General features: G+C 38.4%; 2 protein-coding genes across 2 annotated transcripts; one reads left to right on the top strand and one right to left on the bottom strand.

Annotated features, from left to right (window-relative positions):
• Nucleotides 1-3,914: 3,914 nt before the first annotated feature.
• Nucleotides 3,915-7,757, bottom strand: LOC145612309 (GDSL esterase/lipase At5g03980-like). Its single transcript, XM_081667713.1, has 6 exons — nt 7,332-7,757; nt 5,581-5,793; nt 5,278-5,426; nt 4,899-5,172; nt 4,408-4,672; nt 3,915-3,975 (listed from the first exon to the last, which is right to left on the bottom strand). Exons 3-5 carry the CDS (start codon nt 5,335-5,337, stop codon nt 4,464-4,466), a joined length of 543 nt encoding a protein of 180 aa, XP_081523839.1. The 5' UTR covers nt 5,338-5,426; nt 5,581-5,793; nt 7,332-7,757; the 3' UTR covers nt 3,915-3,975; nt 4,408-4,463.
• Nucleotides 7,758-14,132: 6,375 nt separating this feature from the next.
• On the top strand, nt 14,133-15,686 carry LOC145636682 (F-box/FBD/LRR-repeat protein At1g13570-like). The gene is made up of 5 exons (XM_081688248.1): nt 14,133-14,194; nt 14,255-14,321; nt 14,404-14,928; nt 15,129-15,299; nt 15,420-15,686. Exons 1-5 carry the CDS (start codon nt 14,133-14,135, stop codon nt 15,684-15,686), a joined length of 1,092 nt encoding a protein of 363 aa, XP_081544374.1.
• Nucleotides 15,687-23,034: the final 7,348 nt, after the last annotated feature.

Below are 23,034 nucleotides of genomic sequence, written 5' to 3'. Positions count from 1 at the left end.
AGTGTTAACTTACCACTTTTTACATCTATGACTGCTCCTGCAGTGTTAAGGAATGGTCTACCCAAAATAATTGGGGTTTGCATATCCTCAGCCATATCAAGAACAACAAAATCTACAGGTATATAAAATTTACCTACTCTAACGGGGACATCCTCTAAAACACCTATGGGGTATTTGAAAGAACGGTCGGCCATTTGTAGAGTTATATTGGTAGCTTTTAATTTACCCATATTCAACTTAGAACACACAGATAATGGCATGACGCTAACACTAGCACCCAAATCACATAATGCATTATCAATCAAGAGATTGCCAATATGACAAGGGATAGAAAAACTACCCGGATCTTTTAACTTTGGTGGAGACTTATTTTGAAGTACGGCACTGCATTCTGCAGTGAAAGCTACCGTCTCTACCTCACTAATAGACCTTTTTCTCGTCAATATTTCTTTCATAAATTTTGCATACGAGGGGATTTGTGTGATCAATTCAGTAAAGGGAACTGTTACCTTCAAATCTTTTACTACCTCCAGGAACTTACCAAACTGCTTATCCAAGTTTGTCTTCAATTGGCGATTGGGGAATGGAAGTTTGATAATTGGCTTTGGAGCATTATTACTCTTGTCTGGAGTAGCCACCTTCTCTAGAGTTGTACCCTGCAATGTAGAATTAGATATGTTATTATTATCCTTTAGCCTTGCAGGGCTATCAACTACATTGTTTGGTTTAACGGAATCAAGATTAGCATTATTTAATAAAACAGGTTCATCAACTCTGGGCATAGAGGGCCCTTCATAATTTGAACCACTCCTTAGAGTAATTGCAAATTCTTGATCCATAGGTCGGGTTGGCTGCGCCGGCAGAGCTCCCTGTTGGCGGGCTTGTAGAGTAGCGGAGAGTTGCGCAATTTGATTATGTACAATTTTATTATGCGCTAGAATTTGATCAATTGTCGCATCTCTACTCTCCATGTGCTTTTGCATATTAACCAACATTGCTCTAATTTCCGCCAGAGAAGGGTCGGAAGATGAGGGGGTTTGTTGTGGTTGGTTCTTCTGGCTAGCATTGGGATGATAATATTTCTGCTGCTGTGGCACCTGTGTTCTTGTGGTGGTGGGTTTTGAACATTAGTGCTCCGGTAGGAAAGGTACGGATGATTTCGATACCAAGGATTGTAGGTGTTGGAGTATGGGTTATTCTGCCTATAAGCTTGGAAGGCATTAACTTGCTCCACGGAACTCCTGCAATCTTGCTCCCAATGACCTACAATACCACAATTTTCACAGAAGGCCTCATTAGAACTATTGATTGCAGAAACATTAGCTACGAATATATTGTAATTAAAGGAAACTAAACTACGAAGATTAAGAGTAGGGAGAAAAAAATGAATAAAAGGATCTAGGGCATAGGTTCACCAATAAATAATACTCCAGGGTAAAGCATAGTAATCAATCGTTGACATTGCATAAATAACACGATTAACAGGCTCTCGCAATTTATTAATCAACATAGATTTAACAGGCTCTCGCAATTTACTAGATCTAAGTTCTTATTGAAAATAGCCTTTAATATCAAATTAACATCTGCTCGAGTCATCAATTCGATATTGCTATACTTTTACAAGCCGCAATTGTAAAACGTTAAAACAATTCAATAAGAAATTATCATGCAATACCAATAATCAATAATAGTCAATCATCAATGCATCAATTAACCAGATTGTAAAGGGCTTTTGCTACGTATTACAATCACATAATTAATTTACCGGTATTAAATCTCATCTCTCGAATATCGACTTAACCATTTATAAATTAATCTGCCTACTGAAACTAGACCTAAACATCAATTCTCATCTGTCGAATCTCGAATCAATATTGTCAAACTCATGTATAAAAGATCAGGCCTAATCTAGTCACAGAGCATTAAATCAATCAATAGGAAATTAATCTAGCATTGATAATTAACAACAACAAATTACCCCTTCATATTATTTATGGATCCCCACAAACCCTAGAAATAGAACTACTCACACATATTAAAAACTAAACTAATCAAAGCAATAAAATAAGTCATGATGAAAGGAAATAAGATTAAGAGAAGAGAAATCGTTACCAAACTAATATGTATTAATGGAAATAATCAAGAACAAGAGTTGAGAGAAGAGTTAAGAGAGAGAAAAGATCCTAAGTAGAGAGAGAAAGTCTAAGAAAGAAGGTAATCTAATAATTCCGTACAAAATCGTATTTAAACGTTTTCTAAAACAAGAATTAAAACTAAACATCATCAGGTCTTCTAAAAACGCGCGCCCGATCGGGCGCGCCTTTTTCTTCGCGTTCTTCCCAAGCAGCATCGCCAGATCCTGCTAGAGGCTCGCACGATCGGGCGCGCTATAGCACGCTCAGCCTACTAGTCTTGCCACGCCCGATCGTGCTAGAAGTAGCCCGATCGGGCGGTTGCTTCTCCTTGAGCTTGGACTTCGATTGGGCTTGATTTCTCGGCCCAATCCGGATTTCCTCCCGGGTCTTGAGTACTTGGTCCAAATGCCTCGGGATCCCAATTACTGAGCCCTTAATCACCGGCTCTCACCGATCCTGGGCTCCAAAAATGGTCGAGTCCTTCTAGCTTCCGTAGTTGATCCATAAAGCCCGGGAAAATGCTCCAAGAATGCAATTTCCTGTAAAATACAACTAAAACTACGAAAACACTAGAACACACAAATTAGTAATAAAAGTGGCCCGAAAGATCCAAAAACACTACTAATAACGACCAAGGGACGGGAGTAAAACACTATATAAAATGGACATATCAGGTGGCCGGCGACAGAGTAATGGAAGGGTAGTTTACAGAGGCGATTAGGTGGTTTGTGATTTTGCGGGTGGTTTTAATTAAGGCTACCACAAATATGGGTGTTGAAGCAGCGTCGGCAATTCAAAAGCTTCAATGGAGGTTGGGCGAGATGGTAAACGAAACCTGGCTCTGGTACCAATTTGACACCGTACTAAGTAGGGGTCGGTTAGAATTAGCCAATTCACCACGTTGGTCGGCTACTCCGACGATACAGCTCTACTTATTCCTAGATACAGAAACACCACTAGGAACAATTGAGAGAGGAACCTTGGATACAGTAACACCACCAAGGGTTAGGGAGATAATACTCTACCTAAGAACACTCAAAGTGTTTAATTATATTTCATGTAAAAGACTTGCCGGTTAACGAGCTACAACCATGGCTATTTATAGCCTTCATTAGCAACTACTACAACTACCAGAAATTAATACGAAGCTAGCTAATCAAATGCAATGTTGAATTTCAACATTGCCGACATGAGGGGTATGGGGTGCCGACATGGAAGTCTTCTAGAAGCAGTTTTAAACCTTGTCACTTTGTCTGCTTTTATGAAATTTGTGTTCCATAGAACTATGTGGTGTTGTGGAACCATCTTTTGATCCCTCATGATGGGAGGGAGAACCTTATGTAATGTACTGTGGCTGCTTTGGGCTGTTTTATTGTTTTTATTTAAACTAATTTCCATCCTTAAAAGAAAAATATTTTTCTTCATTTGGTTTGTAGACCGTGTAAAATGCACATACTATTAATTAATTAACTTAATTTTATATATATAAAAAAAGGATAGTATACCCGGGTGCACCTGAAAGGCGAAAAGAATATACAGTTGTTTGATAAAGAACATACCGTGTTTGACAAAGAACATGCATTAATGCAGAGAACTGAGATAAATGTTGTTTAATTTTTTATTTTTTTTTAAACGTAAGAAAAATAAACATAAGGACTGACCTTCCTTGTGCCTTGTTGGCAAAAATCATTCTAATGATATGCTCAAGGTCAGAGGATCAAGGGTTGGTAGAGAAAGAGGAGGAAGAACATAAGGAAATTCTCGTTATGAAAATTCTTAATGCTATTAGATATTAATTACAAACATAAATATCAATACTATTAGATATTAAATTGCTCATCATATCATATAACTAATATATAAAGCTAAACTTTTAGTCAGGTCACGAAATAGTGACACTTGGCATTCTAACTTTTCGCCAAGTGTCGCGCCACCTTGGATAGATTTAAATATATTCATAAGATAAAAAAGTTAGTTAAAAATTCTTTTTTCAATCAAATTAGGATAGAATTTTAGAATAACATGGTTAGTTTAGAGTTTTATTTTCGATAAAATACCAAATAATAAACTTATAATTAGGCCACAAGACAACATCGTATAGCATTTTAACTTTTCGCCAAGTGTCGTACCACATTGGATAAGTATAGATAGACTTTGTAGAAAAAATAGTTAATTTAGAATTCTATTTTTAATCAATTAAATTGAATTATAATATAATTTTATCTTAAAATTTCATAAACAACCCGGGCATCGCACGGGGCACAAAACTAGTATTAGATTAAAGTAAAGATATATTACTTTGATCCATACACTAGACATCGATCTTAATTAAAGTTTAGGTAGGAACTGTCCTAACAACCAATTTGCCATGTATTTGTATGATTGTTGAGTCAAATGGGTCCCATCCCAACTCACGCGCCTATTAGGATTTGTACAAACTGTAACACCTCGACTCCCACAAGGTCTGCTTGGATCAAAATTGTATGAATTCTTACCTATTCCACAACATGCTTTATATAGCCCATCTTTCTCAAATCCTGTACATAAATTTTCAAACATACCCCTACTTAGCTCCAACGAAAAAAAGGGTAACAAAATAAACATTATACATAATTAATGAGTATGTAACATAAACTACTATAGTAAGTGTTAGAGAACCAACTTAACCAAAAGCTTAAGCCGATGATTGAGGCTCAGAAATATGTTTTATCCTCTATCAGTAAGATCTTTAGATAATAATAATGCACATTGACAATAACTAACCTAGCGAAGAAGCATGGCGAAGGAGCCAAGTTGTGGCTGAGTAGTAGTCTCCATAAGCAATTGCAACACTCGGGTTTTCACGTTTCAAAATCTTGATAGCTTGTATCAGATGGTGATTGTGGAACCTTGAAAGAGTATTATGCTCTTTCAAGCAATGAAGATCATCATACTTTAAGGAATCATTTGAACCATATCTATACAGTAGAGAAGTAACGCAACCAATAGCAACGTTTCCCGGTACCACAACGTTAACGGCTCCAATCTTAATCACTTCCTGCAAAATAAATTATGCAAGAAACATAGCATCAATCGCGATCACTTAAATTTTGTGGACGACATTATGTTAATTAATTAGTTATGTAGATGCAAAGTAACTCACTCTAACAACATCTATGATGGTATTTACAACCTCGGGGACTAGCTTATATGCTTCTTTCATTGTTCTGCCTTGAGAGAGTGCATAGTTATAGTCATTGGCTCCAATTTCCCCTACTAGTACTAGAGATTTTCGAAGTTTTTCTTTGCACTCTGCAAGCAATTTAGTACGGAGTATAAAATAATATTCCTTTATCATTTTGAAAAAGTACACATTTTGACTTTTAATTTACACTATTATTTGTCAGTGCATAACTTTGAAACTAAACTGAAGCGAAAGAGTATATCGAGTATCTAGTACATATACCTGCTGGATTGCAACAAATATTATGGAGGTGAGACTTAAACCAACTAAGTTGAGAAACCAAGGAGACATTGGCTAGCCGCAATGTAATATTTCATGTAGCCAAAGTTGTCGCGTCTAGAGCAGTACCACCTGCAACGGCGAAATTGGCTCCATGGTTGAAGTTGCTTCCGTTGGCAAGGAATGGGTTCACAAGTGGTAGGTGAAAGTACTTGGCTATGATTCCAAAATAAAATTTCAACAAAGTGTTAGTTAAGTTGTTAGAAATCCGGGATAAAAAACAAGCAATTATAAACAACAATGCCAAAGAACAATAAAAACAACACAAACAATTTATGGGTAACTTTGTTATCCTTCTCGGATAATCTCACTATTGAATTTGAGCTACAAAACCAATTACAAACACTCTTCGTGAGCTCACAAGCTCTCTAGTATTTGCACTCACAAGCTACTAACTACTACTCACTCTCTTATGTTTTCTCTCAAAACCTTAGAGTAAGTAATTAATATGTTTTCCTCACAACAACAATGCTTGTGTGACCACTCTTCTCATGATTAGTGATACTACAACAAGACCCATGCTATAGATTATATAACACTCTACCAAGTTTGACTTGTGTTATGAAATAGCACCTTTTTGGGACTTTGAATTTGATTGAGGAACAATGCAAAGCTAAATGAGAAAGCAATTAAAAATGAACAAAATAAAAACACACAAGATTTATAGTGGTTCACTCAAAATGAGCTACATCCACTTTTGGGGTGATTGGAGCTTGTATTACTCTTCAATGGAGGAAGAATTACAATGGAGAAAGATGTTGTTCTTGGTGAGCTAATTTAAGGTCTAAGTCTCACTTGTGTTTCTCTCTCTTACTCTCTACAATGAAAAACAAGAGTATATATAGTGCAAGGTGAATCAACGGTTAAGATTACATCTATCCCGAGCAAAATAAGAAGAAATCGCAGCGTTGGAACAGGGGCTCAAAGGTTCGACCGAACCTACCCATAGTTCGGTCGAACTTAGGGTGGTTCGGTCACACCTCTCATAGGTTCGACCGCACCTACTCTAGAAATCAAAAGAGCATTAGTTCTGCCAAAAGATTCGATCGAACCTCTTAATGGTTCGGTCGAACTCCCCCTGCGCGGACAACACTTCTTTAAACAGTCATAACTCCCTCGATTCTTAATCAAATCAAACTTATGACCAGTCGTTGGAAAGCTCTTGAGAAGAGCTATCACCTCCAACTTGAATCATCTCAATATCACTTCTAGATCTTGAGATATGCTCATTTGAAGTCAGCCTTTTCCATGCTTCTCTGCTTAAAGCTCCAAACACCATAATACTAAAGCATATATCAACATGGAGCATTCGAGACACACATATAACAACTTATTCTACAGGCCAACTACAAAGTGTACAAAGCACACTACCACAAAAGGAACCAAGTCAACACTTGACTTCTACACACTATCTTGCATGGCTTATTCCACACACTACTAATTGCTTGTTTTATTCTACAAGCTATCCTACTAGTGGTAGTAGGGAGTCTTGAATATACAACATAAGTCGATCTACATGTAATTCTATCATCAGATCAACCCCATTCTTATCTTACCGGGTTTAAGAGAGGGTTGTATTGATCGATCCGTGATACAATCATTGTATAATAATTAATAAATATTTTATTTAATATGAGTGTAATAAAAGTTGATACTTTAAAGTATATACATAAAAGGTGAAAGGTGAACCATACCAAAGTAATCGACCATGAGAAGACCATCAGAGCTACGGCCAGTGGGACTACCGAAGGTCTGCCATAAGGGAGATTTGCGGAGGGGTCATGTGACCCAAGAATCCGAATTAAGTTACCAGTATCGGAGAGGGAGTCTCCGAACTGGTAAATGGCTTCAAAGCGCGTAGTTGACAACTTTCCAGCTCGTTTAATTGTATGAAAGGCTTCAGAAGAACCGGTAGCAGTCGTAACACTACATTGTATGCAAATCAAAGAATACAGAAGAAAGAGCAAAATGAATAACTTCTTCATTTTCATGTACTGTGGTAATTTGAAGAAATATGTAGAATTTGAAAAAGGGTACGGTGCATTATTCATATAACATTATTACATTAAGATTCGTGACTTGAATAATTAGTTTGATATTTGATCAAAAAATTAATAATATATGGGAAGTACAAGTAATTATTTAACTATATGATAATTAGTGAAGGATGTGTACTAATCAAATACGTTGTCAAGTAGCTTAATTTGACCAGACATGATTTTATAAGTAAAATTGTGGAATTACATTAGATACATTGGATACATCACATGCATATCATTTAAATATTTAAGGGTGAGTTGTTTGATAGGACTTTAGGTTGGGTCATGTTGACTTTACCATATAAAGGGAAAAAAAATTATTGTACCACTTCCGTTCAACGATTTAACATAAAGTAGAGAAGGAAAATGTCTAATTATTGCACATAATCTATAACTGATGTAGTATTTTTATTTAAAAATACAATTACCTTGGTCACTGTATGTGAGGAGACTGGACACATGTACATATGCTGTACGGAGAACGGATCTGGAGTACTTATTTTACATATTGTTTATTTGTAAATCTCCCCTAATGTCAAAATTCTACTCCGTAGCTAATTTTTTTTAAGAGTAGTTAATTATTCTGTTGACTTTGTGAGCATGACTCAAACATCATGCAATGAATGAGTATTTGAAAACGAAGACGACTTTCTTCAGGAAGCTTCCTTGATAAATTCGTTTGCATAGCATTTTACTTTTGACACTTTACAAACAGTTCATTTTTCATTCATATAATATATAGTACATAGTACTATAGTAGTGACTTTTGCTAGATTCATTTCTATATACTACCTCGTTTTTTTTTTCTTAGAAATTCTCAATAATAGTCCTCAATTCAACTATTGCCGCACTGAAATGATAACCCTATCTTTCTGGAATTATAAAAAAAATAACCCTTATTAAGAAATTTATCTCAATGATGACATTAATGTGGATTATTTGGTTAAAAAAAAATAAGGAATAATCATACTTATTCCGTTTTTTTTATTATTGTACCATACATGTTGGGCACACATTTTTTGGTAGTGGGAAAAAAATGGAGAGAGAAGGTAAAAGTACAAAAAAAATCCATGTGATGTAAATATAAAGTAAAGAATCAACTGTTAAAAGTAAGGGTATATTAGATATTTATAGTGTGAACACACTTATTTTGTTTCTTTAAATGAAAATGGTGCAATATTTGTGAAATTTCCTTAAAAGGCAAGTGGTGCAATAATAAAAGAACGGAGGAAGTATAAAAAACGGGGGAAAAAAAAAGTTCTCAACTTTCTTCATGCATTCAAAAACACAATTTTATGTATGTAGATTGTTGAACCGTGTGGTAGGGGTTACTCGGTCAGGGGTTACTCGAGTTTCTCGATCAGGGGTTACTCGAGTTGTAGGGCGTAGGTTACTTGAGTTACTCCTGACCGGGTAACCCCTCAAGTAACCCCTGACCGAGTAACCCCTCGAGTAATCCATGACCGAACCCCTCAAGTAACCCTTGACTGAACCCTGAAGTACGTCTTTCTCCTGAAACCAGAAGGCAGTGCGAGATTGGATTTCTTTTTATAATAGAAATGTCAACCCTGTTGGGTAACCCCTGACCGAACTCATTAAGTAATCCCTGATCGAATTACTTGAGTAACACTTGACCGAATTCCTTAAATAACCCCTAATCGAGTAAAGTCGAGTGATACCTGATCGAGTAACCCATGACTGAGTAACCCCTAATCGAGTAATTAATTAACTCGATTAACTCTTGACTGAGTAACTCGAGTAACCCTTGACCGAGTAATTCTTGACCGAGTGAAGCCCTCTAGTAACCCTTGTCCGAACACCTCAAGTAACTACTGACCGAGTTACTCGAGTAACCCCTGACTGAATAACTCGAATAACCCCTAACAAAATAACTCGGGTAACCCCAGCCACACGGTGTGGCCTGCTACACCAAAATGTTGTTGATTCAAAACACCACAATTTCAGTTTAGTAACATCATTTCAATTTAGTAAAAACAATTTAAGTAAGGAAAAATGGAAAAGAAAAATCCAACCTTTAGGCGGTCTGACAATAAAAATCCAACCTTTCATTAATCTCATAAAAATCCAACCTTTATATCCCACCTTCTTTTACAGATCCATTTGACCTTGAACCTGTTAAACATGTTATTTTTTTTTCCTTTTTTTCTTTCTCCTTCCTCCTTCCTCCTTCAACCTTCATTTCTCTTTCCTTCTCCTCCATCTTTTCCGGTCACCGACCACAACCACCCAACCACGACCACCCAAATCACGACCACCCAACCACGACCACCCAAAATTCGAGCCACCCTAACCCCTCCTCCCCCAAAATTCGAGCCACCCTAACCCCTCCCCCATGAAAACCGACCACCCCAACCCCCTCTCCCATGAAAACCGGCCATTTTGAGTGAATGGTGAGGGTGGTGTTGAATGTGACTAGTGTTGGTGGCAGTGGTTTGAATGCGTGATGGAGCCGTGGGCTGGTGTGCGTGGGGTGTGAGATGCGGTCACTACAAGAAAACAGCAAAATTGCGATGGAAAAAACTCGTCGGAACTTATTAAATATCCGTCGGAAATGAGGTTTCCGACGGAATTTCATCCGAAACGTCCGTCGAAAAACACTTTGTAGGAAATTGGCCATTTTCCGACGGAAGTTCCGTCATAAACCTCATTTCCGACAGAAATTACGACGTAAATAACTTTGTCGGAATTTAAATTGACTTTAGCTTAAGGTCCGTCGCAATTTTCCGACGGAAAAACATCCGTCGCAACCTTATTATTCCGACGGTTTTTTCCGTCGCAGAATATATTTTCCGACGGAAAATTCCGTCGGAATATTTTGCTTGCGAGGAACAATTCCGTCGGAAAACCATTTTTGCGAGGAAAAATTCCGTCGGAACGACCTTCCAACCCGCCAGAAATTTTTGATAAAAAATACATTTCCAAACCTGAATTTTGTTTATAATAAATCGACAAAAAAAAATGCATTTCAAAACCTGAAGTTGTTGTTTAACAAAAATTAATTACCAACCTACGAAATTATATATATATATATATATATATATATATATTATGTACTAGTACAAAAGATAGTCCATAATTTGGTATCCATACTAAATAAAAGCTATGTTAGAGTGGATCTTTGCTAGACTAAAGCTAAGCTACGCAATCGCCTGGGTACCCTGGCCTGCTCCACCACTACCCGGGTCGTCCCTTGGGTCTCGATGCTGAGGATGAATGGTGGAACATGAGTCAATGTTGGTGAAACGACTCATCATCTCATCCATACTCTCCTTGTATGTCCTCTTTATTTCAGTCATTCGGGAGTCAATTCGGCTTTGCATCTCGACTTCCATTTGAGATTGGAGAGCTTGCACCCTATGTTCCATCTGATCTTGCATCTGAGAAATGATAGACGGCGTGTATTGCTGTGAAGAACGGGAAACTCGACCCATCCGGTTGCCATAGTAGAGCTCTGCACTTTGGCCAAGTCCCTTCACACGACCCTTCTTATTGCGCCCACCCACCGTCTCCCAGTACAACTCATTGGGACACTTCTGAATCCCCTGACTCCTTGTTTCTTCGAGCTTCTTCTGGTAGGTCTCCTACAAAATATTGATGATAATAAAAAAATTTGTTAAAAAAACAACCAACAATATAAGGTAAGGTTTCTTATTCTTGATTATTCAAGCTAATTTGGCCTATATGGCTGAAATTTTAGGTGTTTTCCATCAAATGGACTAGTTCTTTCTTCTAATATTCTAATATCAAATAATTTTAGGTGCCTATGGATAGAAATCAAGAAACTGACTTTGACGCGGCGCCAGCAACAACAACCAGCCACGGCGAGGGAAGGGAGGAGGTCGGAGGCTGCAGTTGTGGTGGTCAGGGCAAAGAAAGTCAGATTTGAATGTAATTAAAAAAAAAACAAAAACCAAAAAAAAAAGTTGTAAACTAACCTAGACGCGGCGCCGGAGGCTCGACGGAAAACAAGTCGCCCCTTCAACCGCCCTTGTCTTTCTCTTCTCCTTCTCGTCCTCTTTTTCTTTCTCCTTCTCGTCCTCTTTCTCTCTTACATTGTCGGTTCCGTTTGGGTCATCGTCGGCGGCGGATGCGTGACGGATGGCTGAGGTTGCGTGACGGACGGCGGCGGTGTGGTCCCCTTTTTCTCTTTTCCTCTCTCTTTCTCTCTCTTTCTCTTTCTTCTGTGCAACGACAAATTCAATTCCCCCCTTAGTTTTTAGGTTAAAAATGAACTTGGGTAATTTTTTTAAAAAAACCTATTATTTTCCGACGGAAATAATTTCCGTCGTAATTCCATCTTCCGACGGAATTTTCCGTCGCAAAACTATTTTCGGCGAAATATTCCGTTGGAAAAAGGAAATCACGACGGAAAATATTTCCATCGGAAATATTACAACGGAAAATCGTCGAAACAATAGAAATTCGTCGATAAATTGCATCGAAATATATTTCGTCGGAATTTTTGAAATTTGCGACGGAAAAATAGGTCCGTCGGAACCGGTCCGTCGCTATTTAGCCTATTTTTAGTAGTGGGTGTTGTTGTTGCGGGTTGCGGAGCTAATAATTAGTGGTGGTTGTGGCTTGAGGTTGGCGGCTTCATTGATGAATTGGGTGGTCTGGGTTGAAATTGGTGAGATGGTGGGTGGTGTTGGTATGGAGGGAAGGAAATGGAGTTGTGGGCTTGTGATTGGTGTTTGGTGATGGTGGTTCTGGTCGGTTATTGGTTTTTTGGGTTTTTTTTTTTGTAAAAAAAAAATCTTTTTTGTCTTTAAAAATTTTTAAAAAAATTAGCCTATTAATACCTGACACGTGGCATGTAACTTACAAAAACCGGTCATCAACAGATAATGGATCTTTAGATGAAGGTGGGGTATAACGGTTGGATTTTTATGAGATTAATTAAAGGTTGGATTTTTATTGTCAAATCGAGCAAAGGTTGAATTTTTAGTTTCCATTTTTCCTTTAAGTAAAGCAAAATAATTTTAGTTCAGCACAACTAATTTCAATACGAAAATTTAGTTTTTAAAAAAATAAATAAATAAATAAAAATAAGAATAAGAAGTTAACCGGCCTAATTTTATTTTTTGGGGGAAATAGAGGGGCAAGCCCCCGTGAACAGGCCTAATACAAGTACGTTAACGGGATTACGGTTACAACAATATTTTTTCTTGGTAATTCTCATCAAATTGTTTCAGACGTCACATAATACAAAAATTAAAAGAATTTTTATATTTGAGATTAATGGCATTGGACTCTACATGACAATCAGGTTACTCATTTTTTCAACTCTATTTTTTTTTCTCAACTCATCAAGTTCTCAGCTTTCTTCTTGCATTCAAATTTTGGGGCTTTCCTTAATTAAATATCATAACATTATTAATTTTGATAATTAAACCCTAGCTTTGATTGTGTGCGATTTGTATTTTGAGATTAAAATTGCGAGTAGTTTTTATTTGCAGATTGAATATATTTTGGTAAAAAGGGTTTATTTATTTCAGATTTTAGGGTGGTTTTATCGTATAAATTACTAATCTCTTTGATTTCTGATAAACTAGATGAGAATTAGATTTCAAATAGTTTGTAATTTAAGTAATTTTTTTTTTGTATTGATAAGAACTTTATAAGATAAAATTGTGACAAAGGATCCTTTAAGTGGTCGACTTTTTGAAAAAAGACCTTTTAAGTGAAAACTTGTGAAAAAGTACCTTTTAAGTTGCATTTTGTTTGTATGGGGTACTTGGGTGACCTTCCGTGGTGGTCAATGCTGGAGCTCCAGCGTTGACTATCACTTGTTAGTCACGTGATTTTTTTTTAAAAAAAAAAACAAAAAATCCCCAAATTTCCCTCCTTTCCCGACCTAACTCTTTCATTGGTTAGGTCGGAAAAGGAGGGAAAGTTTGGGTTTTTTTTTTAAAAAAAAAGTCACGTGACTAACACGTGATAGTAACGTCTGAGGTTCGGCATTGACCACACGTAAGGTCGCAAGCTCACCCAAGTACCCCATATAAACAAAATGCAACTTAAAAGGTCATTTTTCACAAGTTTTTACTTAAAAAATCATTTTTCAAAAATTCGACCTCTTAAAAATCCTTTTTCACAATTTTCTCACTTTATAATTGAGCTTGGTTCTTGTAATCTTGTTTAGAAACTAAAATCCATTGAATGGTCTATAATTCGACGATTGTTGGCAAATTGCCTATTAATTTGGATTTTGTAGAGCCTATTTTAAGTTATTCAGATCACTCTAAGCGAAAGTCTGAATAACTTATGAAATTTAGTAAATAGCTGAAAGGCTTTAATGAAAAATTTAAGATTATTTTTGGTATCATATACTCTGAATTTTGAGGATGATGTTCTTCCATATATTTCAGAAATATGATTTTTAAACAGAAGACTGACACTTTTTAGTGGGAAAAAAAAGTGCCAATAAGTGAGATGTACTTGAGATCTATAAGTGGTAAAGAACTCGATAATCGCGACTTGGGCGCAAAATCTATGTATCTCTTAGCTTAGTGCCACCTTAATAATTGGCCTGCTTTATGTGAAGTTTAAAGCAGGTATTGGTACCACAACCAAGCTAAGGAGAAGCAGTTTAAGCTTAGTTCAAGAATTTGCTCTAAATCTGTTATTTTTGTTGCAGGAATGAGCAAGCAGCTGTGTAAAGAAAGCAATGATATTATCAGCAACTTGCCATTACATTTAACAGAGTGTATATTCAGAAATCATTGAAAATATTCTACTTCGTCACATTGGCCCTATTCATAAACTTGATCTTACTATCCCCTCTTGGATGTTTTCAGAAATCGACATCAATCAGTGGCTATTACTATTGGATTCTCCTAGTAGCATCAAAGAATTTGTTCTCAAAAACTATATTAAGTCTCTGTCACAAAAGCTGCCTGCTTGTTTGTATTCTTTTGTGGGGTTGACGCAGTTGACACTATTCAATTGCCATGATCTGAATCTCCCCCCAACATTCAAAGGATTTCCTTGCCTTATTAGCATGGACCTGCATATGTCCAGTGTACCAGTCGGAGCATTAGAGGCACAGATGTTGGAAAAGCTTATTTCCCTTTGCTCACGATTACAGAAACTCACATTATGTATCCTCGGAAAGATGATTAATTTTACAATTTGTGAACCTGAACTTCAAGATTTGGTTGTGAAAGGCATTATGTCTAGTTTATCCCTGAAAGCCACTGGAAATATAAAAACTATAGGAGTGGATGCGGTACTTTTGCAGGATGCTGGATTGAAGAGAAGCATGGGAGAATTCTTCGGCTCCTTGCTCAGCTGTCAAATGCTTGTTCTTCATAAATCTTTAACTACGATTAAAGCCCTAAAAATTAGTTATTCATTTTGTAGAATAACCAGTGTCTTAATTTGCTTTTGTTTCCTTTGTGCTAAATTGTTGATCTTACTGTCTTGCAGCGGAATTGTAAACTTTATTGTGATCTTGAACCTCTTGAAAAGCTTGGAGAAGATTTGGAATCTTTACAAACTCTTAAACTTTTGGAAGTACCATTAAATTGTAATTATGCAGTCCCTTTTATCCTCTGCTTATTTCGAAGCTCTCCTCACTTACAACGACTATGCATCAATGTAAGTGTTTTCCATAGCTCATATATCATGTTCACCTATTATCTTTCAGCTTGCTTGAATACTATCTCAAATCTTACTTGAATGATGAGTAATCTAACATTTACTCTCGTGTAAAATTAGGCTTCATCGTTTGAGAAATGTTCAGGGAAGAGTGTTCAGAATAAGGGAAACTTCACACTTCCCTGTCTTAAATATGTTGAATTTGCCTTTAAGGCAAGTGTGGAGTTAGAGTTGATAAAAATTCTACTAGCATCCTGTCCAGCTCTTGAGGTCATGACAATTGTGCTCAGTGAGACTTTTACTGCTGAAAATAAGTTAGAAGTAGCGAAGGAGTTGATGCAATATGACCGAGCCTCGCCAAATGTGGAGATTATTCTAAAGCCTTGAGACTTCAGCCCAATAAGGTGCGACGTATAAGAAAAGATTCATGTGGAGAATAATCCAGAATATAACAAGAATGTGACTCAGGTTGATCTACTAATTTTATGTTTAATTCTTCAAACTGTGATTTATCAATTGTGTTAGAGAATATGTAAAGGTTCTCTTCCTAGAGAATGTGTAAAGGTTCTCATATTTATTTTGTGTAATTATTGTAACCCTAGGTTGTAATCACCTATATATTTTGGTTAATGGTTCATCTCTAGCTCAAGGAGAATTACACAATCTCACGTGGTATCACAGCCTACTAGGTTCTTTTCTTTCCTTCCTCGACACCCTAGCCGATCTTAGATCCTGTGCTTAGCCATTCTTAGCCAACCTCTCCCTCAATGGCAGGTGATGATGATGTACCTCCTCCCCCTCCTCCCTCCCACACGCTCCTCCATCCAGCTTTTACTGCCAACATCAAAACTCTCATGAGTGTCACTCTTGATCAAGAAGAAGGCCATTATGCGACTTAGGTTGAGCTCTTCCAAATTCAAGCGGTTTCCTTCAACGTTCTCGATCATATTGATGATCAAGTCCCTCGTCCAGCAGGGATTAATGATGATGTATGGAAGCGATTGGACGCTATAGTGAAGCAATGGATATATGGGACGATTTCCAGGGACCTTGTTCACACGATCATGAAACCGGGTGCCTCTGCTCTCGAATTATGGACCCGGCTTGCTGAAATTTTTCATGACAATAAGCACTCGCGCTGTGTATTTGGAGGAGCAGTTTGCTAATACTCGACTCGAGAATTTTTCCAATATGTCCGATCAATGCAAACAAATTAAACTTCTTGCTGACCAACTCGCTAATGTTGATAGCCCGGTCACCGATCGTAAGATGGTGATGCAACTGATCGCCGGTCTCACAAAGGGGGAATACGACACTGTGGCCGGAATCGTTTCTCAAACTGATCCAACCCCTAGTTTCAACAAGGCAAGGTCAATGTTCCTTTTGGAAGAGACGCGCAAGAACAAGCAAGAGCAGCACGAGCAGCAGGTGCTCGTTGCTCAAGGCCAGACCGCACCACCGCCGACCAATCGACAGCCGCAGCAACAGCAGGCAGAACAGCCACGTGGTGGTGGTCAAGGTGGGCGAGGCCGCGGACGAGGAAAGAATAGCAAAGGACGTGGTCGAGGCAAAAATTAGAATTATCAAGGTTCTTCTGGGCCTAGATATGGGGCCCAATATCATCAGCAGGCCCCTCAGTGGGGCAGCCCACCATTCTGGCAGCAACCTCACGGACAGTGGGCCTCACCACCCTGTCCGTACCCCACTGGGCTTGCCACACCACAGCAGTACCGTGGGCCTCAACAGCAACAAGGGGGCCTTTTGGGTCCGGGTCCACGACCACCAGCAAACCAGGCATACTTCACCTCTTCTGCCAACACCGGATATGGACCACTAATGACACCCACTGAATTTGGGTAGGCTTACAGTTCTATGGGCTTCCAACAGCCCGACAATGGGTGGTACATGGACACCGGTGCTACATCCCATCTCACACGGGACTCGGGTAATTTTTCTAAATTATTTAGCTTGAGCAATCCTCAATATATTTTGGTTGGCAATGGCAAACGCATTCCTATTCATGGCTATGGCACACTTACCACCCCCTCACCAAAAAACCAATTCAACCTCAATAATGTCCTTTATGTTCCCAACATAATTAAAAACTTGATTTCCGTTAGAAAATTTTGTTGTGACAATTATGTTTCGGTTGAGTTTGACTCTTTTGGTTTTTCTGTGAAGGACCGTCACTTGGGGACAATTCTAGCGAGGTGCAATAGTGAGGGGGACCTCTATCCTTTCTCTTCCGCTTCCGCTTCAAATAGCAATAGTCATCTCTCTCTAGCTGCAATCTCTCCCTCAACCTGGCATCATAGACTTGGGCACCCCGGAGAGCCTGTTTTTGATTTTCTTAGGAAAAACAATTTGATAAGTTGTAATAAGAGAGATAAATATCATTTTTGCTACTCATGTCCTTTAGGGAAACATGTACGCCTTCCTTTTAAATCTTCTAATAATGTCACTTTCTCTCCTTTTGACATCATTCATGCGGATTTATGGACTTCTCCCATTCGTAGCAAATTGGGTCACAAATATTATTTGATTTTCCTTGATGATTTCTCTAATTTTTTGTGGGTCTTTCCTATGAAATACAAATCACAAGTCTATGACATTTTTCTGAATTTTCGGACATTTGTTAAAACTCAATTTGAAAAGAATATTAAAACTTTTCAAAGCGATAATGGACGTGAATTTGACAACTCTCCATTTCACAAGTTTTGTGCGGATAATGGCATGGTCTTTCGTTTTTCTTGTCCCAACACTTCTTCTCAAAATGGGAAAGCCGAAAGAATTATACGCACCATAAACAATATGTCTCGAACTATTCTTTTTCATGCCTCTCTTCCTCCTTCTTTTTGGGTTTATAGCATACACATGGTAGCCTATGTTCTCAACATCTTACCTTCCAAAACTATTCACAACAAAACGCCGACTGAGATTCTTTTTCGTAGAGTACCTACTTATGATCATCTTCGCGTTTTTGGTTGTCTATGCTACCCCAATCTAAGTGCCACTGCACCTCATAAGCTTGCACCTCGCTCCAAACCTTGTGTTTTTTTGGGTTTTCCATCTAATCATAGGGGGTACTTATGTTATGACCTTTCCTCTAATAAAATCACTACCTCTAGGCACGTTACCTTTGTCGAAGATATATTCCCATTCTCCAATCTCCAACAATTCAAACTTGAGGATTACGATTTTTTGGACTTTGACTCTTCTGCCTCCCTTACACCCCTTGTGCAAGCCCATTTACCTGCTAGCCCAAATCCCTTGGCCATACCCACGACCCCACAAACCAGCCCAACCCTTTCTCCTACCAATTCCCCCAACCACTCTCACTCTCACGCTGCTTCCCCGATCAGTCCGCAAGCTGGCCGTGGCTCACAGCAGCCTCCCACGGGCCACCTACGGACACCCCTGCCACCCCACTCCAGCAGCCCCATCTCTCCCTCGATCCAATTCGGATCACTACCTAACCCCACACCCATCACTCCTCCCCCTCGGCCTACTCCTTCTCATTCACATGTCATGCAAACCCGTGTAAAAAATGGGATTTTTAAACCGAACCCGAAGTTTGATGACTTCGTTCTCTCGGTCCAATCTATCTCCCCTCTACCTAAAAATCCCAAATCTGCCATGCTTGACCCAAATTGGAATGCCGCCATGAATGAGGAATTCAATGCTCTTGCTAGCCAACACACTTGGGATCTTGTCCCCCGGCCGGAGGGAGTGAATATTATCCGATACATGTGGTTATATAAACACAAATATAGGGAGAATGGTGACTTGGAGAGACACAAAGCTCGCCTTGTTGTGAACGGGAAATTTCAAAAGATTGGGGTGGATTGTGATGAGATGTTTAGTCCCGTGGTAAAACCGGCTACTATTCGTACAGTGTTGAGTATTGCTATGGGGAAGGATTGGCCTATTCATCAATTGGATGTTAAAAACGCATTTTTGAACGGTGATCTCGAGGAAACAGTATATATGCATCAACCTCCCGGGTTTGTGAACAAAGGTGCCCCTACTCATGTATGTCGCCTCCGGAAATCGTTGTATGGTTTGAAACAAGCCCCAAGGGCATGGTACCACAGGTTTGCCAATTTCATCTTGCGGCTTGGGTTTGTTTGTAGTAAGAGCGACAACTCTTTGTTCATTTTGCATCATGGGAAGGACACAGCCTATCTCCTTCTCTATGTAGATGACATAGTCCTCACCGCTTCTTCAGATTAGTTGAAATCTGCTATCATTGCTGCCCTCAAAGCAGAATTTGCAATGTCCGATTTGGGAAGATTGAGCTATTTTCTCGGGGTCTCTGTCACTCGCACTCCAGAGAGTATGTTCCTTTGCCAACGCAAATATGCTGCTAAAATTGTTCAACGTGCCCAAATGTCCAACTGCAAAGCCGTGGCTACTCCAGTTGACTCCAAGTCGAAATTAGGGGCTGACGATGGTGCCCCTGTCGCCGATCCGTCTTTGTATAGGAGTTTGGCTAGTGCTTTGCAATACCTCACATTTACGAGGCCGGATATTTCTTATGTCGTTCAACAAATTTGCCTTTTTATGCATGATCCGAGGGAGCCACATTTTAATGCCCTCAAGCGAATAATCAGATATGTCAAGGGTACTCTCACCCTCGGCTTGCACCTATATTGCTCTGCTCCAACGCAACTGGTTGCGTACACGGACGCCGATTGGGGCAGATGTCCTGATACGTGACGCTCCACCTCGGGGTATTGCGTGTACTTGGGTGATAACCTCATTTCTTGGTCAGCCAAACGACAAGCCACATTGTCCCGTTCAAGTGCAGAAGCTGAGTATAGGGACGTTGCTAATGTGGTTGCCGAATCGTGTTGGCTCCGAAATCTTCTTCTTGAGCTACATTGTCCCCTTCGCAAGGCTACCTTGGTCTATTGTGATAATGTATCTGCCGTCTATCTTTCTAGTAATCCGGTTCAACACCAACAAACAAAACATATAGAGATGGATATACATTTTGTTCGGGAAAAGGTTGCTTTGGGTCAGGTTCGTGTCCACCATGTTCCCTCATCTTACCAATACACGTATATTTTCACCAAGGGCCTTCCACGACAATTGTTTTTTGAGTTTAGACACAGTCTAAGCGTTCGTCCACCTCCCGCTACGACTGCGGGGGTGTGTTAGAGAATATGTAAAGGTTCTCTTCCTAGAGAATGTGTAAAGGTTCTCATATTTATTTTGTGTAATTATTGTAACCCTAGGTTGTAATCACCTATATATTTTGGTTAATGGTTCATCTCCAGCTCAAGGAGAATTACACAATCTCACAAATTGTCATACACAGTTTAAGGCTTCGTCTGCTTTGATGGAATTCAAGTTCCATGGAACTTTGAGGGTGCTGCAACACCATTTTTGACCCCCCATGATTGTAAAACCTTATGTAGCGTACTATGGATGCTTTGCGCGGCTTTAATAATGTGGTCCGAATGTTGGTTGAGCCTTGCCCAACTAACTCTCCCTCCATTCATATTATTCGTCGATGTAAGGTATTATTGCACGGGATGGTTGGAAAGTGACTATTAGTCACTGCTATAGGGAAGCTAATCGTGCTACTGATTGGTTAGCCAACTATGAAGTCAACGTGGCGCAAAGGATGGTCATCTTTGAGGCGGTCCCGGAGGACCTTCTCCCCGTTTATTGGAGGATTTGAGTGGTGTGGCAAGGGCTAGATTGGTCCCGGTGGATAGGGCTTAGTTTTGCTTTTGTGTTGTTTTCTTTTTTGCTGATTATTTTGTTTTTCTTTGTTTTGTTCGGGTTTTGTCCCTCTTTTGCACCAAAAAAAAAAAAAAAAAATCTAATTGTACGTCTTTACCAAAAAAAAATTGTATACTGAAATTTTCATTTTTCGTTGTTTGGTTTATTAAAGGTGGATATCTTATTATGAAATTTTTTTATCAATACCAGTATTGAAATAAAGTTTTTTAGATCTCCTAAAACTCCGCGCATGGAGAAATGAAGTAAGTAATTAAAAACGGGGGAGACGGGGAGTAATATATGTAGGTAGATAGAACTATGGTAGACCACAACTTTACTCTTACAATAATTTAATCAGTGGCGAATCCAAGATTTTCGAACTTATGAGTCACCATCAATAATTGATCACTTATTTCAATCCAAAAATTATATAAAAAAATTATATTTCACCAAAATGATTTCAAATCAAAAATAGGACATAAAAATACATACTATAAAACTAATCATTAAGCTAAGGGTCTGTTCTCATTGACTGAACTGAAACTTTATGATAGCAAGTAAACACTCAGTAAGCTAGTCCAACTATGACTTCGGGTAACAAACCTTGCTTCAGTTCATTCTCTAGTCTCTACACGATACATGATTCTTATACGCAGAAATCAGAGAACATGATACCAAAAAATCTTAAACAGCTTACCCTCAACAATTTCCACAAGAATCCTTTCGGTTCCTACTAGAGACTAAAGACCATCATCTTATTTTAAATCCTGAACAACCCTAGTTAAAATTGTAAAGATCATTTCAATGTACCAAACTATCAACCATCAATTTAAGTATCCTGTAAAAGAAATTGGCCTGTAAAATTTTGAACTTTAGCTCAAAATTGGCTCTGCAAAATCTAAAGACAGGTGGGAAATTCGCCAACAATAACCAAATTATAGACTTTTCAATAGCTTTTACAAACAAGATTACAAGAGCCCAAGTTCAATTGAAAAGTGTTGAATTCAGCGATGTATCAAATTTCATATCAATACAGAAAAACTATTCAAATTACAGACCATTTGAAATACAATTCACATCTAATTTGTCCGAAATCAAAGAGAGTTAGTGACAAGTTACCCTAAAACCCCTAAAAAAAATTCACTCTTTCTCCCAAAATATCTGCATTTTATTCAATCTGCATGTAAAATCTACTCCCAATTCTAATCTCAACATACAAATAGCACACAATTAAAATAAGAGTTTAATAATTCAAATTAATACTTAGAGATGAAATATAATGAGTATTTTAAAGAAAACCCCAGAAATTGAATGATAACGAAAGTTAGGAACTTAATGAACGAGCCAGCCCCCATTGATATCTTATATCAACGAAATTCGTTGATATAATGGCATTTCCGCAATTATTAGACTTACTTTTAGTATTTGTACTACCAAGGCTGACTAGGACACCATTTTATCTCCTTTTTTAGCCCGTTTTGAAATAACCCTTTTGGAGAGAGAAACCACAGTATACAAAGAAAAGTTACATTGGAACAACATCAATGGCGCAATTACAGGTCGATCTTAGCTTAATTTATGCACGTGGTTCCTTGAATTTTAGGTATGGTGTTCAAGGCTACCCAAACCCAAGAACAGTAGTACACAAACTGGAATTTTACAACTCCCGATCCGAAAAAAATGAAAAGTCAAAACCACCAATCGCCATGGCTCCATGCTTGAATGCTTGACATTACCTAGTAACTTGCTGTACCCTATCTTCTTCACCCTCTGTCACCTTTCCGGCGATATATTCCGGCGGCTTCGCCGCGGAATTAAACGAAAAACCCTAGAAAAATTAGAGAAATTGGGGCATGGTTAACCCTTAAGGGCAAGGTTTGCTTCCTTCTTCATTGAAGTTGTTCGTGCTTTTCGATTTTGCCATTTTCATGTACTATGTGAGCTTGGCATTTTTCTTCTCTCTTATGACAAAGATGAGGACCATTTGTGGTTTGGAAGAAGG

The sequence above is a fragment of the Chenopodium album genome, chromosome 1 (assembly GCF_948465745.1).
Source record: "Chenopodium album chromosome 1, dcCheAlbu1.1, whole genome shotgun sequence".
NCBI classification, from domain to species: Eukaryota; Viridiplantae; Streptophyta; class Magnoliopsida; order Caryophyllales; family Amaranthaceae; genus Chenopodium; species Chenopodium album.
Note: the sequence above shows the minus strand (reverse complement) of the source record. Positions and strands in the feature narration are given on the sequence as shown.